We start from the raw sequence: 13225 nt of genomic DNA, 5'->3' as shown, positions 1-13225 counted from the left end.
CATTGTTGACCCTCTTTGCCACTTAAAGTAGCTGCTGCATTTCCCACCCCCGGCTTATACTCGAGTCAATACGTTTTACCATTTTTTTGTGGTAAATTAGGGGCCTCGGCTTATATTCAGATCGACCTATACTCGAGTATATACGGTAATTAAAGGGGTTTGTAAAAGTAAAAGTTTTTTCAGCTTAATGCATTCTATGCATTAAGGTGAAAAAACATCCGACAGTGCCGACCCCCCATCTCCCTCGTTTTACTTACCTGACCTCGCGAAAGTCCCGCGCTCGCCCCCTATGTCCTCTTCGCCGCTCACCCTGGCCGTTAATTGGCTAGAGTGGATGGATTAAAAGCAGCACAGCCATTGGCTCGCATGGCTGTCAATCACATTCAATGACGCGGCGTGACGGGGGGCGGGGGCAGAGTGATACAGTGAGCGGCTACGGCCACCAGCTGTATCATGGGAGCGCGCTCCCACAAGTACTCCACATCATGTGAGGGAGCTTGCATGAAGTTGTGGAGTCCTTGTGGGATGGAGCTGAGACAGCCGCCAAGGGACCCCAGAAGACCAGATTCCAGACCACTCTGTGCAAAATGGAGCTGCACAGTAGAGGTAAGTATAGCATGTTTGTTATTTAAAAAAAATAAAAAATTCCTTTAGTGACCCTTTAAACTCGCTTGGTGCCTTATCTGTATTAAATTAGCCTCAGAACCTGTGGAATTCATATGTGTTCAGGTTTAAAGGGATGAGGTGGCAACTCTAATTGGATGGGCTGTGGTGAAGCTGCATAGATGGGCACTGGTGAGGCTTCATTGAATGGGCACTGGTGAGGCTGCATAGATGGGCATTGGTGAGGCTGCATTGTTGGGCACTGGTGAGGCTGCATTGCTAGGCACTGGTGAGGCTGCATTGCTGGGCACTGGAGGGGCTGCATAGATGGGCACTAGTGAGGCTGCATAGATGGGCACTAGTGAAGCTGCATAGATGGGCACTAGTGAGGCTTCATTGATTGGCACTGGTGAGGCTGCTTTGATGGGCACTGGCGAGGCTGCATAGATGGGCATTGGTGAGGCTGCATAGATGGGCACTGGTGAGGCTGCTTTGATGGGCACTGGCAAGGCTGCATAGATGGGCATTGGTGAGGCTGCGTTACTGGGCACAGGTGAGGCTGCATTGCATGGGCACTGGTGAGACTGCATTGGATGGGCATTGGTGAGACTGCATTGCTGGGCACTGACAAAGCTGTTCTCAATGGGCACTGGTGAGGCTGCATAGATGGGCACTGGTAAAGTTGCATTGCTGTGCACTGGTGAGGCTGCATGGATGGGCACTGGTGACACTGCATTGCTGGGCACTGCTGAGGCTTCATTGGATGGGCACTGGTGAGGCTTCATTGAATGGGCACCGGTGAGGATGCATTGGATGGACACTGGTGAGGCTGTCTTAGATGAGCACTGGTAAGGCTGCATTGGATGGGTAGTACTGAGGCTGCATTGATGGGCACTGGTGAGGCTGCATTGATGGGCACTTGTGAGGTTGCATTGGATGGGCACTGGTGAGACTGCATGGGATGGGCACTAGTGAGGCTGCGTTGATGGGCACTGGTGAGGCTGCATAGTTGGGAAGTGGTGAGGCTGCACTGATGAGCACCGGCGAGGCTGCATTGACTGGCCACTGGTCAGGCTGCATTGGATGGGCACTGCTCAGGCTGCATTGGATGGGCACTGGTCAGGCTGCATTGATAGGCACTGGTCAGGCTGCATTGGATAGGCACTGCTCAGGCTGCATCGGATGGGCACTGGTCAGGCTGCATTGATGGGCACTGGTCAGGCTGCATAGATGGGCACTGGTCAGGCTGCACAGATGGGAACTGGTGAGGCTGCATGGATGGGCACTGGTGAGGCTGCATTGGATTGGCACTGGTGAGACTACATTGATGGGCACTGGTGAGGCTGTATTGATGGCAACTGGTGAGGCTGCATAGATGGGCACTGGTAAAGTTGCATTGCTGTGCACTGGTGAGGCTGCATGGATGGGCACTGGTGACGCTGCATTGCTGGGCACTGCTGAGGCTTCATTGGATGGGCACTGGTGAGGCTTCATTGAATGGGCACCGGTAAGGTTGCATTGGATGGACACTGGTGAGGCTGTCTAAGATGAGCACTGGTAAGGCTGCATTGGATGGGTAGTGCTGAGGCTGCATTGATGGGCACTGGTGAGGCTGCATTGATGGGCACTGGTGAGGTTGCATTGGATGGGCACTGGTGAGACTGCATGGGATGGGCACTGGTGAGGCTGCATTGATGGGCACTGGTGAGGCTGCATAGTTGGGCAGTGGTGAGGCTGCACTGACGGGCACCGGCGAGGCTGCATTGACTGGGCACTGGTCAGGCTGCATTGGATGGGCACTGCTCAGGCTGCACTGGATGGGCACTGGCCAGGCTGCATTGATAGGCACTGGTCAGGCTGCATTGGATGGGCACTGCTCAGGCTGCATTGGATGGGCACTGGTCAGGCTGCATTGATGGGCACTGGTCAGGCTGCATAGATGGGCACTGGTCAGGCTGCATAGATGGGCACTGGTCTGGAGGCTGCATGAATGGGCACTGGTGAGGCTGCATTGGATGGGCACTGGTGAGGCTACATTGATGGGCACTAGTGAGGCTGTATTGATGGCAACTGGTGAGGCTGCATAGATGGGCGCATCTGAGCCCTGCATTCTTTGCGTAGTGCACTCATGAGCCCTGCATTCTTTATGTAGCACACTTCTGATCCCTGCATTCTTTATGTAGTGCACTCCTGAGCCCCTGCATTCTTTATGTAGTGCACTCCTGCGCCCTGCATTCTTTATGTAGTGCACTCCTGCGCCCTGCATTCTTTATGTAGCACGCTCCTTAACCCTGCATTCTTTATGTAGCACGCTCCTTAGCCCTGCATTCTTTATGTAGCACACTTCTGATCCCTGCATTCTTTATGTAGAGCACTCCTGAGCCCTGCATTCTTTATATAGTGCACTCCTGCTCCCTGCATTCTTTATGAAGCACGCTCCTTAACCCTGCATTCTTTATGTAGCACGCTCCTTAACCCTGCATTCTTTATGTAGCACACTCCTTAGCCCTGCATTCTTTATGTAGCACACTCCTTAGCCCTGCATTCTTTATGTAGCACACTCCTTAGTTCTGTATTCTTTATGTAGTGCACTCCTTAGTTCTGCATTCTTTATGTAGCGCACTCCTTACCCCTGCATTCTTTATTTAGCCCACTCATTAGCCCTGCATTCTTTATGTAGCACGCTCCTGAGCGCTACTTAGCTCTGCATTCTTTATGTAGCGCACTCCTTAGCTCTGCATTCTTTATGTAGCGCACTCCTTAGTTCTGCATTCTTTATGTAGCGCACTCCTTACCCCTGCATTCTTTATTTAGCCCACTCATTAGCCCTGCATTCTTTATGTAGCACGCTTCTGAGCGCTACTTAGCCCTGCATTCTTTATACAACGGATTCCTGAACCCTGCACTCTGTAAGTAGCGCACCACTGAACTTCGCACTAAGTTTTTTTCTCTTATCTTATATTTATAACATTTGGTAGTCATATCTCAAAAAAAAAAATATTTTCTTCATCTCATAGACAAAATGTGAGAAATAACGTATATATCATACAATAATTCCATAAACACATAGCAAATACACTGCATATATAATTTGAGGAAAATATACTTATAAAATAGTTTACCATTTGCCAATTGAAAAAAATATAAAAAACTGTCCCTGGATTTCATTAAAAAAAAATGTGGTCACCTTATATTAGACAGTCAATGTGGTCACCTTATATTAGACAGTCAATGTGGTCACCTTATATTAGACAGTAAATGTGGTCACCTTATATTAGACAGTGTAGACACTTATTTTTAATGTTTCATATCGCTGTACCTGCAAAAGGGGCCAGCCTGAAGTGATCTTGCAGGACTTCATTTTATGACTAAAGTTCCACTTTAAGCTGATTGGACTTTCCTTTTACAACCAACAGCTTAAATGAAGCGGTGGGAGGAGGGGTGAAATGAAGGTGGGTATATAAGGGGGGGCAATAAAGAGAACCTGTTGCTTTGTTTGGTATGTATGTAGTAATTGACAATAAAATATTCACATCAACATCGGATACCTTATTAGCGGCGGTTGGTGTCAGCGCGCCTTCATCCTTCACGATCTGTAACGTCATGTGCTCGGCGTCTCTCCCTAGAAGAAGAGAACAGAGCAGATACAATGACGCTGATCTATAGAAAAAACAAGGTCTATCACAGGCGGTTTTACATTTATCTGAGGCGACATTTGCAGATCGTGTACAACGGGGGTTCAGGTATCTGCTACAGAAGTACCAGTGACGATGGTGTGAGCCTAACTTCTTCTAGTATTGGATAGGGGGGGGGAGTTATAGCTGAAAAAATACATACATCATTCTTTTGCAGCAAACTAAATCCCTGAAGAAGACCCTAATTATATGGGTCGAAACGTGTCAAGATTTTATACAACTGACATTCGGCTATGTAATGCCATGTATAATTCTCTGTTTGCATTTTATGTATTTGGAATGGTTTTTATTCTCCTAGCAGAGCTCATATTTTAACTGCCATGGTATTATCTTATGTATACTTCAATAAAAAATATTTTTCTATATATATTATCTACTTGAATTACTTACCTCGCCGCTCCTGCTGTGGTTATACACAGGGGGAGCCCAGTGGCCTGAACCATAGACTCTATGTCTGCCAGCGCCCTCCGATTATACCATACAGAAGCAGAACAACAATCTGTCTAGGGAAACAAGGCAGATTGTCGTTTGAGGGGAAGGTACTGATCCTGCATTTCTGCTAAGCAGGAACACAGATCTCTGCCTTCCCCTATTCAAAGCATCTCAGTGACAGTGCACATTTTTTAGCACTGATCACTGTGGTGGTGTGTTTTGTGTATTTCTTCTAGATCTGTTCAGTAATCCAGTGTGACACTTTCCTTCTGTAATATAGACCGCTGCTGCTCTCTCTCCTTGTGCAGGGTGTACGTGATCTGACGCCCCCGAGTCTGGTGTGCGCGTGCGCGCCACCGGCCCGCCGCTCCTGCTGTGGTTATAAGCAGCAAGAGCCCAGCGGTGTGTAGCGCAGACTCTATGTCTGCCAGCGCTAGGTAAACAAGGCAGATTGTTGTTCTGTCAGAGGGGAAGGTACTGATCCTGTGTTTCTGCTAAGCAGGAACACAGATCTCTGCCTTCCCCTAGTCAAAGCATCTCCCCCACAGGGAGTAAGCACAGCTTAGGCATAGATTTAATCCTTTGATCTCCCCTGATGTTAACCCCTTCCCAGCCAGTGTCATTAGTACAGTGACAGTGCATATTTTTTAGTACTGATCACTGTATTAGTGTCACTGGTCCCCAAAAAATTTCCAAAGTGTCAGTCAAGTGTCCAATTTGTCTGCCCCAATATCACAGTCCCGCTATAAGTCGCTGATCGCTGACATTACTTGTAAAAAAAAATAATAATTAACATATCCCATAATTTGTAGACACTATAACTTTTGCGCAAACCAATCAATATATGCTTTTTAACCACTTCCCATCCGGCCAATGCACATATACGGCCGGGTGGGAGCCGTCTACTCCTGATAGGACGTTCAGGAACATCCATCAGAAGTAGCGGGATCGCGTGCCCGCGCAGCGGCGCGATCCCGATGCGCCCGTCTCACCCGGACACAGCGCATCTCAGATCGGCAGGAGGGCTCTGTGATTGGCCCTCCTGATCACATGACGGCCGTGTCCAATCACGGCCGTCATGTGATGTAAACAAACAGCCGGTTGCTAGGCAATCGGCTCCTCCTCTCCTCACACAGAAGTCATCGCTGAGGAGAGGAGAGCGGATCGCTGCAGCCGGCTGATGATCAGTGAGTATGAGCTGTTTTTTACAGCTTTTTACTCACTGATCATCAGTCTAGTGTACACACAAATCACCACACAGTAAACACACCACACAGTATAAACACAATGTCCCCACACATGTCCCCAAAACATACATGTCCCCAAATAATAAAAACACATGTCCCTAATAATAAAAACACATGTCCCCCACATATGTCCCACTAAAATCACATGTCCCAATGATTATCTGCACACATATGTACGTGATCACCTGCACACATATGTACATGATCATTTGCGTACATATGTCCGTGATCACACAAACCAATTATTATACACTTAACGGAATTTTTTTTACCAAAAACATGTAGCAGAATACATTTTGGCTTAAATTTATGACAAAATTTGATTTTATTGGATTTCTTTTAAATAGAAAAAAGAAAATATTGTTTTTTTTTCAAAATTTCCGCTTTTTTGCGCTTATATCGCAAAAAATAAAAAACGTAGTCGTGAATAAATACCACCAAAATAAATCTCTATTTGTGCAAACAAAATGATAAAAATTTCATTTGGGTACAGTGTAGCATGACCGCGCAATTGTCACTGAAAGCGCTAGAGCGATGAAAGCTGAAAATTGGGCTGGGAAGGAAGGGGGCGAAAGTGCCCTGTATTGAAGTGGTTAACATGTAGCAGAATACCTAAATGGCCTAAATTGATGAAGAAATTTGATTTTTTACATTTTTTTTACATTGGATATTTTATAGCAGAAAATCAAAAAATATTGTTGTTTTTTTTTTCCAAAATTGTTTGTCACAAAAAAATAAAAACCGCAGAGGTGATCTAATATCACCAAAAGAAAGCTCTATTTGTGGGGAAAAAGTCCAACATTTTACAGCGTCGCACAACAGCGCAATTGTCAGTTAAAATAACGCAGTCTTGTATCGCAAAAAAATGGCCTGGTCATGATAGGGGGTAAATCTTCCGGAGCTGAAGTTGGTTAAGGACATAGATTTTACTTGGTCTGTTCACGTTGCGATATGTGCATTGAGCATTTGTAAAAACACATACATTGGCATTTTATAATGCCTTAAATATTTTAAACATTTTTTTTGTAAATGTATGAAATATTTATTTGTAATTAAAACTTTAACTGACTGTTTTGACGCTTATGCTCGTTGGGGGGGGGGGGGTAGGGGTTGTGAGGGAGGACAAAAAGAAAAGGGGTGGAGGTCCGCTTGGAAGGATGAACCCGCCTGAGGTGAAGGTCGACCAGGACAAACCCGCATGGGGTGAAGGTCCACGTGGACAATTCCGCATGGGGTGAAGGTCCACCAGGACAAACCCGCATGGGGTGAAGGTCCACCTGGACAATTCCGCATGGGGTGAAGGTCCACCAGGACAAACCCGCATGGGGTGAAGGTCCACCTGGACAATTCCGCATGGGGTGAAGATTCACCTGGACAAACCCGCATGGGGTGAAGGTCCACCAGGACAAACCCGCATAGGGTGAAGATTCACCTGGACAAACCTGCATGGGGTGAAGGTCCACCAGGACAAACACGCATGGGGTGAAGGTCCACCAGGACAAACACGCATGGGGTGAAGGTCCACCTGGACAATTCCGCATGGGGTGAAGGTCCACCAGGACAAACCCGCATAGGGTGAAGATTCACCTGGACAAACCCGTATGGGGTGAAGGTTCACCAGAACAAACCCGCATGGAGTGAAGGTCCACCAGGACAAACCCGCATGGGGTGAAGGTCCACCAGGACAATCCCGCATGGAGCTCCTTACCGTCATAATAGTAACAGACAGCAGCAGCTCGGCGGTGATGACAGGTTCCCTTTAATTAGATGATTCAGAGCTGACTTCGTTAACTCTTCTACAGTTTCTAATAATAGAACCGTCTGATGTCTTAATATAACCTTTTCAAGACTTTTTTGTTCTCCATTTCAGAAGCGGAGAAAGAAACAAATGTGCATATTATTAGCCGATCTGTACAAAAAAATAAAGGGTTGGCTGCCAATATTGACCTTCTCCTGGAAATATGAGTTGTCTAGCAGTCCCGGGGGGGGGGGGGGGGGGTCAGTGCTTTCTGAGATACTCAGCCAGAACGAGCACAGAGTATAAAAGTTAAAGGGTAAATCAACCCCAACAATGACCTTTTCTGATTGAATGGCAGATTTAGCAGCGAATCCTAAATGTTATGTTAGATCTGTTTGAAAAGTTCAACAAAATACCTGTTGATCCTTCCCGAAATCCGCTGAGCTCTCTAACTCTCTCTGCAGTCTGCAGAGAAGACTTCACATATTTTTGTCATTAATATTCCTTTCACATAGGCGGTCGGGGGGGGGGGGAAGGGCGGTAAAAACAGGTGGTAGATTTATGTTTTTACTACCCCTGTGTTACATTCGGCACCCGGCAGCATATTTTGTGTTGGCATGGTTGTACCTGGCAAACTGCGCCCTTTTACCTCACTAAATCATTCCGCCCAGGGCAGCTGTCCCTCCCGCCCTCCCCTATAGTACCAGCCCTAGCCCTGACTGCCCTCCTACAAAATATGATGCCACTTGCATACCTCCCTACATTTTGAGATGGGAATGAGGGACACCTACTAACAAACGTATGAAGGCACGGGACACGCCCCCTGCCACGCCCCCTTAAAGGAGAAATAGCAAAAAAAAGGTTAATTAAATACACAGGGACTTTTTTTTTACCACTACTATTCCTTTATATTGGCATTTAAAATGTACAAATGCAGCAATTTAGAATTTGGATGAAAGGTTTAGCCCTGGGAAACACTTTTTGAAAGATAAAAAGTGTATTTTATATACAACTCTATGGATCAGACCAAAATGAGGGACAAATGAGGAGGAAAGAGGGACAGAGGGACATTGCTCCAAATAAGGGACAGTCCCTCAGAATCAGGGACAGTTGGGAGCTATGCACCTGGAGCAGTGCACATGCTTTGCATCACAGCATGGCAATTGTAACGCTACATGCAGGGCATGACAGGCGGCACCACCTGTCTAACTCTACCGTGTAAGTTAAATGGGCCAGCAACTGCGAGATAACCTCTTTTGACCCATCCCTACAGTTTTCATATAAACCTGTAGATCCACCCCACCGTAGGTTTTATAAAACACTATAGACCCCCCCCCCCCCCTAGTTTTCATAGAAAACTATAGATCCCCTTCCCCAGTTTTCATAAAACACTATACAGTGAGGGAAAAAAGTATTTGATCCCCTGCTGATTTTGTACGTTTGCCCCACTGACAAAGAAATGATCAGTCTATAATTTTAGATTATTATTTTAACAGTGAGAGACGGAAAAACAACAAAAATATCCAGAAAAACACATTTCAAAAAAGTTATGAATTGATTTGCATTTAAATGAGTGAAATAAGTATTTTTGTTGTTATTCTGTCTCTCACTGTTAAAATAAACCGACCATTAAAATTATAGACTGATCATTTCTTTGCGCAAATTGTTCATTGGGCAAATGTACAAAATCAGCAGGGGTTCAAATACTTTTTTTCCATCACTATAGACCCATCCCCACAGTTTTCATATAATGCTATAGACCCATCCCCCATTTGACTGCTTCCCTCCCAGTTTTCATATAACACTATAGACCCCCTCCCCAGTTTTCATATAACACTATAGACCCCCCTTCCCCCAGTTTTCATATAACACTATAGACCCCCTCCCCCAGTTTTCATATAACACTATAGACCCCCCCCAGTTTTCATATAACACTATAGACCCCCTCCCCCAGTTTTCATATAACACTATAGCCCCCCCCCCCCAGTTTTCATATAAATCTATAGACTCCTCCCCCAGTTTTCATATAACACTATAGAACCCCCCCTAGTTTTCATATAACACTATAGCCCCCTCCCCCAGTTTTCATATAACACTATAGAACCCCCCCCTAGTTTTCATATAACACTATAGACCCCCTCCCCCAGTTTTCATATAACACTATAGACCCCCTCCCCCAGTTTTCATATAACACTATAGCCCCCCCCCCCCCCCAGTTTTCATATAAATCTATAGACTCCTCCCCCAGTTTTCATATAACACTATAGACCCCCTAGTTTTCATATAACACTATAAACCCCCCCCCTGTTTTCATATAACATTATAGACCCACCTAGTTTTCATATAACACTATAGACCCCCCCCCCCCCCGTACACACACACACACAGTTTTTATATGACACTATAGACCCCCTCCCCCAGTTTTCATATAACACTATAGACCCCCCCCCCAGTTTTCATATAACACTATAGACCCCCCCCCCAGTTTTCATATAACACTATAGACCTCCCCCAGTCTTCATATAACATTATAGAACCCTCCCCCAGTTTTCATATAACACTATAGACTCCCCCCCCCAGTTTTCATATAACACTATAGACCCCCCTCCCCGTACACACACACACACACACACAGTTTTCATATAATGCTATAGATCCCCCCCCCCCCCCCCGTATCATATAATGCTAAATACCCATCGCCCCAGTTATTATATAATGCTATAGACCCACCCCCCCCCAGTTATCATATAATGCTACAGACCCATCCCCCACTTTACCAGATGCTGGTTACAGAACAAGCAGACCATTTCTACTTATGTGATTTGTACTTGGAAAATGTTCTGAATATAAAGTATCATAAAGAAGAATTTTATTATATTACCGTTATAAAGTCATACGGATGTACATAAAGTCTCCACCAAGCTGTGTATGAGATATTTCCTATTCCATGCGCATTGAATTGTCAGCAGATGGAATATAAACCCCCCCGAGCGTATTATTAGTATTTTGTTTCTGTGTAAGCCCTCGTTCACACCAATGCGATTTGTCATGCATTTTGACAGTTCAGAATCGCACCCTACCGACAAGTCACACCCCATTTTCAGCAATGGAACCGTTCAAATCGCTGCGACTCAAGTCGAAGCAACTTTGAAAAACGCCCTGCACCACTTTTCTGTGATGTCATTGCGACTTGCATTGGCTTCTGTTAATGAAGTCCCAAACCGCCATGAAATCAGAGATCCAAATCGCACTGATCTGTAGCTTAGAAATCGTGCTAAAGTAGCGCCGCCTACAGCATAGAATGGGAAAAAAAATGCATAGAGCATATAAGTTGTCAACTTTGGAGCTAAAGGGGGCCTCAGATGTGGCCCCCGACATTACCAAAGGGCCACATACTGAATATGGAATGCTGAAGAGGACTGTCAGAGACTGCAGACCTAAGAGAGGGAATGAGGGTCCGAGAGAGAGAGGAGAGGATATATGGGTGGCCGGCAGGGGCGGACTGACAACTCATGGGGCCCCCGGGCAATAGGGGATTATGGGGCCCCCAGGCAATCAGAGATTATGGGGCCACACAGTATACACACTCACACAGTATACAATTACACAGTATACACATACATGTACACACAGTATACACGTGTTTCTATTGGCTGAGAAGGTACTGGAGAGGTGGGGCAGCTATAATCTCGGGATTTTTAGACCAAAAGGATGTCGGTAAGGGACATTTCAGAGACAGATGTAAAAAAAAAAAAAAACACAGATTTTTCCATACTGTCCCTGATTTTACTGAGGCTGGCAACCCTGATGGGGCCCCCTAGTGGCCCGGGGCCCTTGGGCAGAGCGCGATTGGCCCCTTTTGGCCGGGGATATGCAGAAGACAAAACAAAACTGGGAGGATGTTACATGAGGTTAATAGAGATCAATGTGATTACTCGAATCAATGTTCCCACTACATAGTTACATAGTTATATAGTTACATAGCTATATAGTTATATAGTTACAGGCAGTGCCGGAACAAGGTCATCTAGAGCCCAGGGGCAAAATTCCAAACTGCGCCCCCCCTCCCCCCAAGATGTATGTACATTATATGTTAGTAAAATTCCCCCACAAAAAAAAATCGAGCACTTATCTGCATGCTTACTCCCGAAGCATAAATCTCCCCTCCTCCCAGTACAAATCCACCCCCCCTGCTGACATTTCCCCCTTCCCAGCACACATCTCTGCCCCCATCTCCCAAATCCACCCACCACAAATGCCCTTGCCCAAAAAAAAAGTCACCCCTCCTAGCACAAATCCTCTTCCCCATCCACCCTGCCAATACAAATCCCCCTAAATCACCACTCCTAGCAATTTTTACCCCCCCCAAATTGCCCCCTCCCAACACAAATCCCCCCCCCCATAACAAATATTTCCTCTTCTAGCACAATTCTCCTCCCCCCTTCATCATAGCACCTCTTCTAGCACAACTCTTCCAAAACCACCCCCCTCCTAGCACAAATCCCCCCCCAGCACAATTCTCCTCTCCCCTTCACCATATCATCTCTTCTAGCGCCCCCCCCCCCCCCAAAAAAAAATCTCTCCCACTCAGTATAAATCCCTCCCCAAGAAATATTTTTCTCTGTTAGCACAATTCTCCTCCCCCTTTCACCATATCACCTCTTCTAGCACACCCAAATTCCCCCCTCAAAGAACAAATACTCTTCCCTATCCACCCTGCCAACACAAATCCCCCTAAATCACCACTCCTAGCTAATTTTATAGCACCTCTTCTAGCTCAAGAAATATTTTCTCTCTTAGCACAATTCTCCTCCCCCTTCACTGTATCACCACTCTTAGCACAACCCCCTTTCCCAAATCCCTCCTCCTAGCACAAATCCTCTTCCCCTATCCACCCTTCCAACACAAATCCCCCTAAATCACCACTCCTAGCAATTTTTACCCCTGCCTCCCCTCCAAAATTGACCATCCCAACACAAATCCCCCCCCCCCCCCATAACAAATATTTCCTCTCCTAACACAATTCTCTCCCCCCCCCCCCATCATAGCACCTCTTCTAGCACAACTCCTCCCAAAAAAAACCTCCTAACACAACTCCCCCCCTAACAAATATTTCCTCTCTTAGCACAATTCTCCTCACCCTTCTTCGTAGCACCCCTCCTAGCACAAATCCCCCCTCAACAAATATTTCCTCTCCTAGCACAATTTTTCTCTCCCCTTCACCATATCACCTCTTCTAGCACAACCCTCCCCCATCCCCCCTCCTAGCACAAATCCTCTTACCCCATCCATCCTCCCAACACATATCCCCCGTAAATCCCCACTCCTAGCAATTCTTACCCCATGCCCCCCCTCAAATTTCACTTCCCAACACAAATCCCCTCCCCCTCAATCTCCTAGCAGCACCCTCGCCCATCTCACATGAAATCCCAGTGCCCAGGGCAGCTTCCCCTTCTGCCCACCCCTTGTCCCAGCCCTGAGTACAGACACGTGACCCTGCTGACCAATGA

General features: G+C 46.3%; 1 protein-coding gene across 4 annotated transcripts in view; it reads right to left on the bottom strand.

Annotated features, from left to right (window-relative positions):
- OSBPL5 (oxysterol binding protein like 5) overlaps positions 1 to 13225 on the bottom strand; it is a 217283-nt gene that overhangs the window by 113750 nt on the left and 90308 nt on the right. For all 4 annotated transcript variants that reach the window (XM_077453489.1, XM_077453487.1, XM_077453488.1 and 1 more), the window contains exon 3: positions 4152 to 4225. In XM_077453489.1, the coding sequence (XP_077309615.1) occupies positions 4152 to 4225 (74 nt within the window). The remainder of the gene's footprint in view (positions 1 to 4151; positions 4226 to 13225) is intronic.

This window comes from Lithobates pipiens, unplaced genomic scaffold, assembly GCF_037356315.1.
Source record: "Lithobates pipiens isolate NorthernLeopardFrog02 unplaced genomic scaffold, aLitPip1_a1.2 Scaffold_24, whole genome shotgun sequence".
Lineage (NCBI taxonomy): Eukaryota > Metazoa > Chordata > Amphibia > Anura > Ranidae > Lithobates > Lithobates pipiens.
Note: the sequence above shows the minus strand (reverse complement) of the source record. Positions and strands in the feature narration are given on the sequence as shown.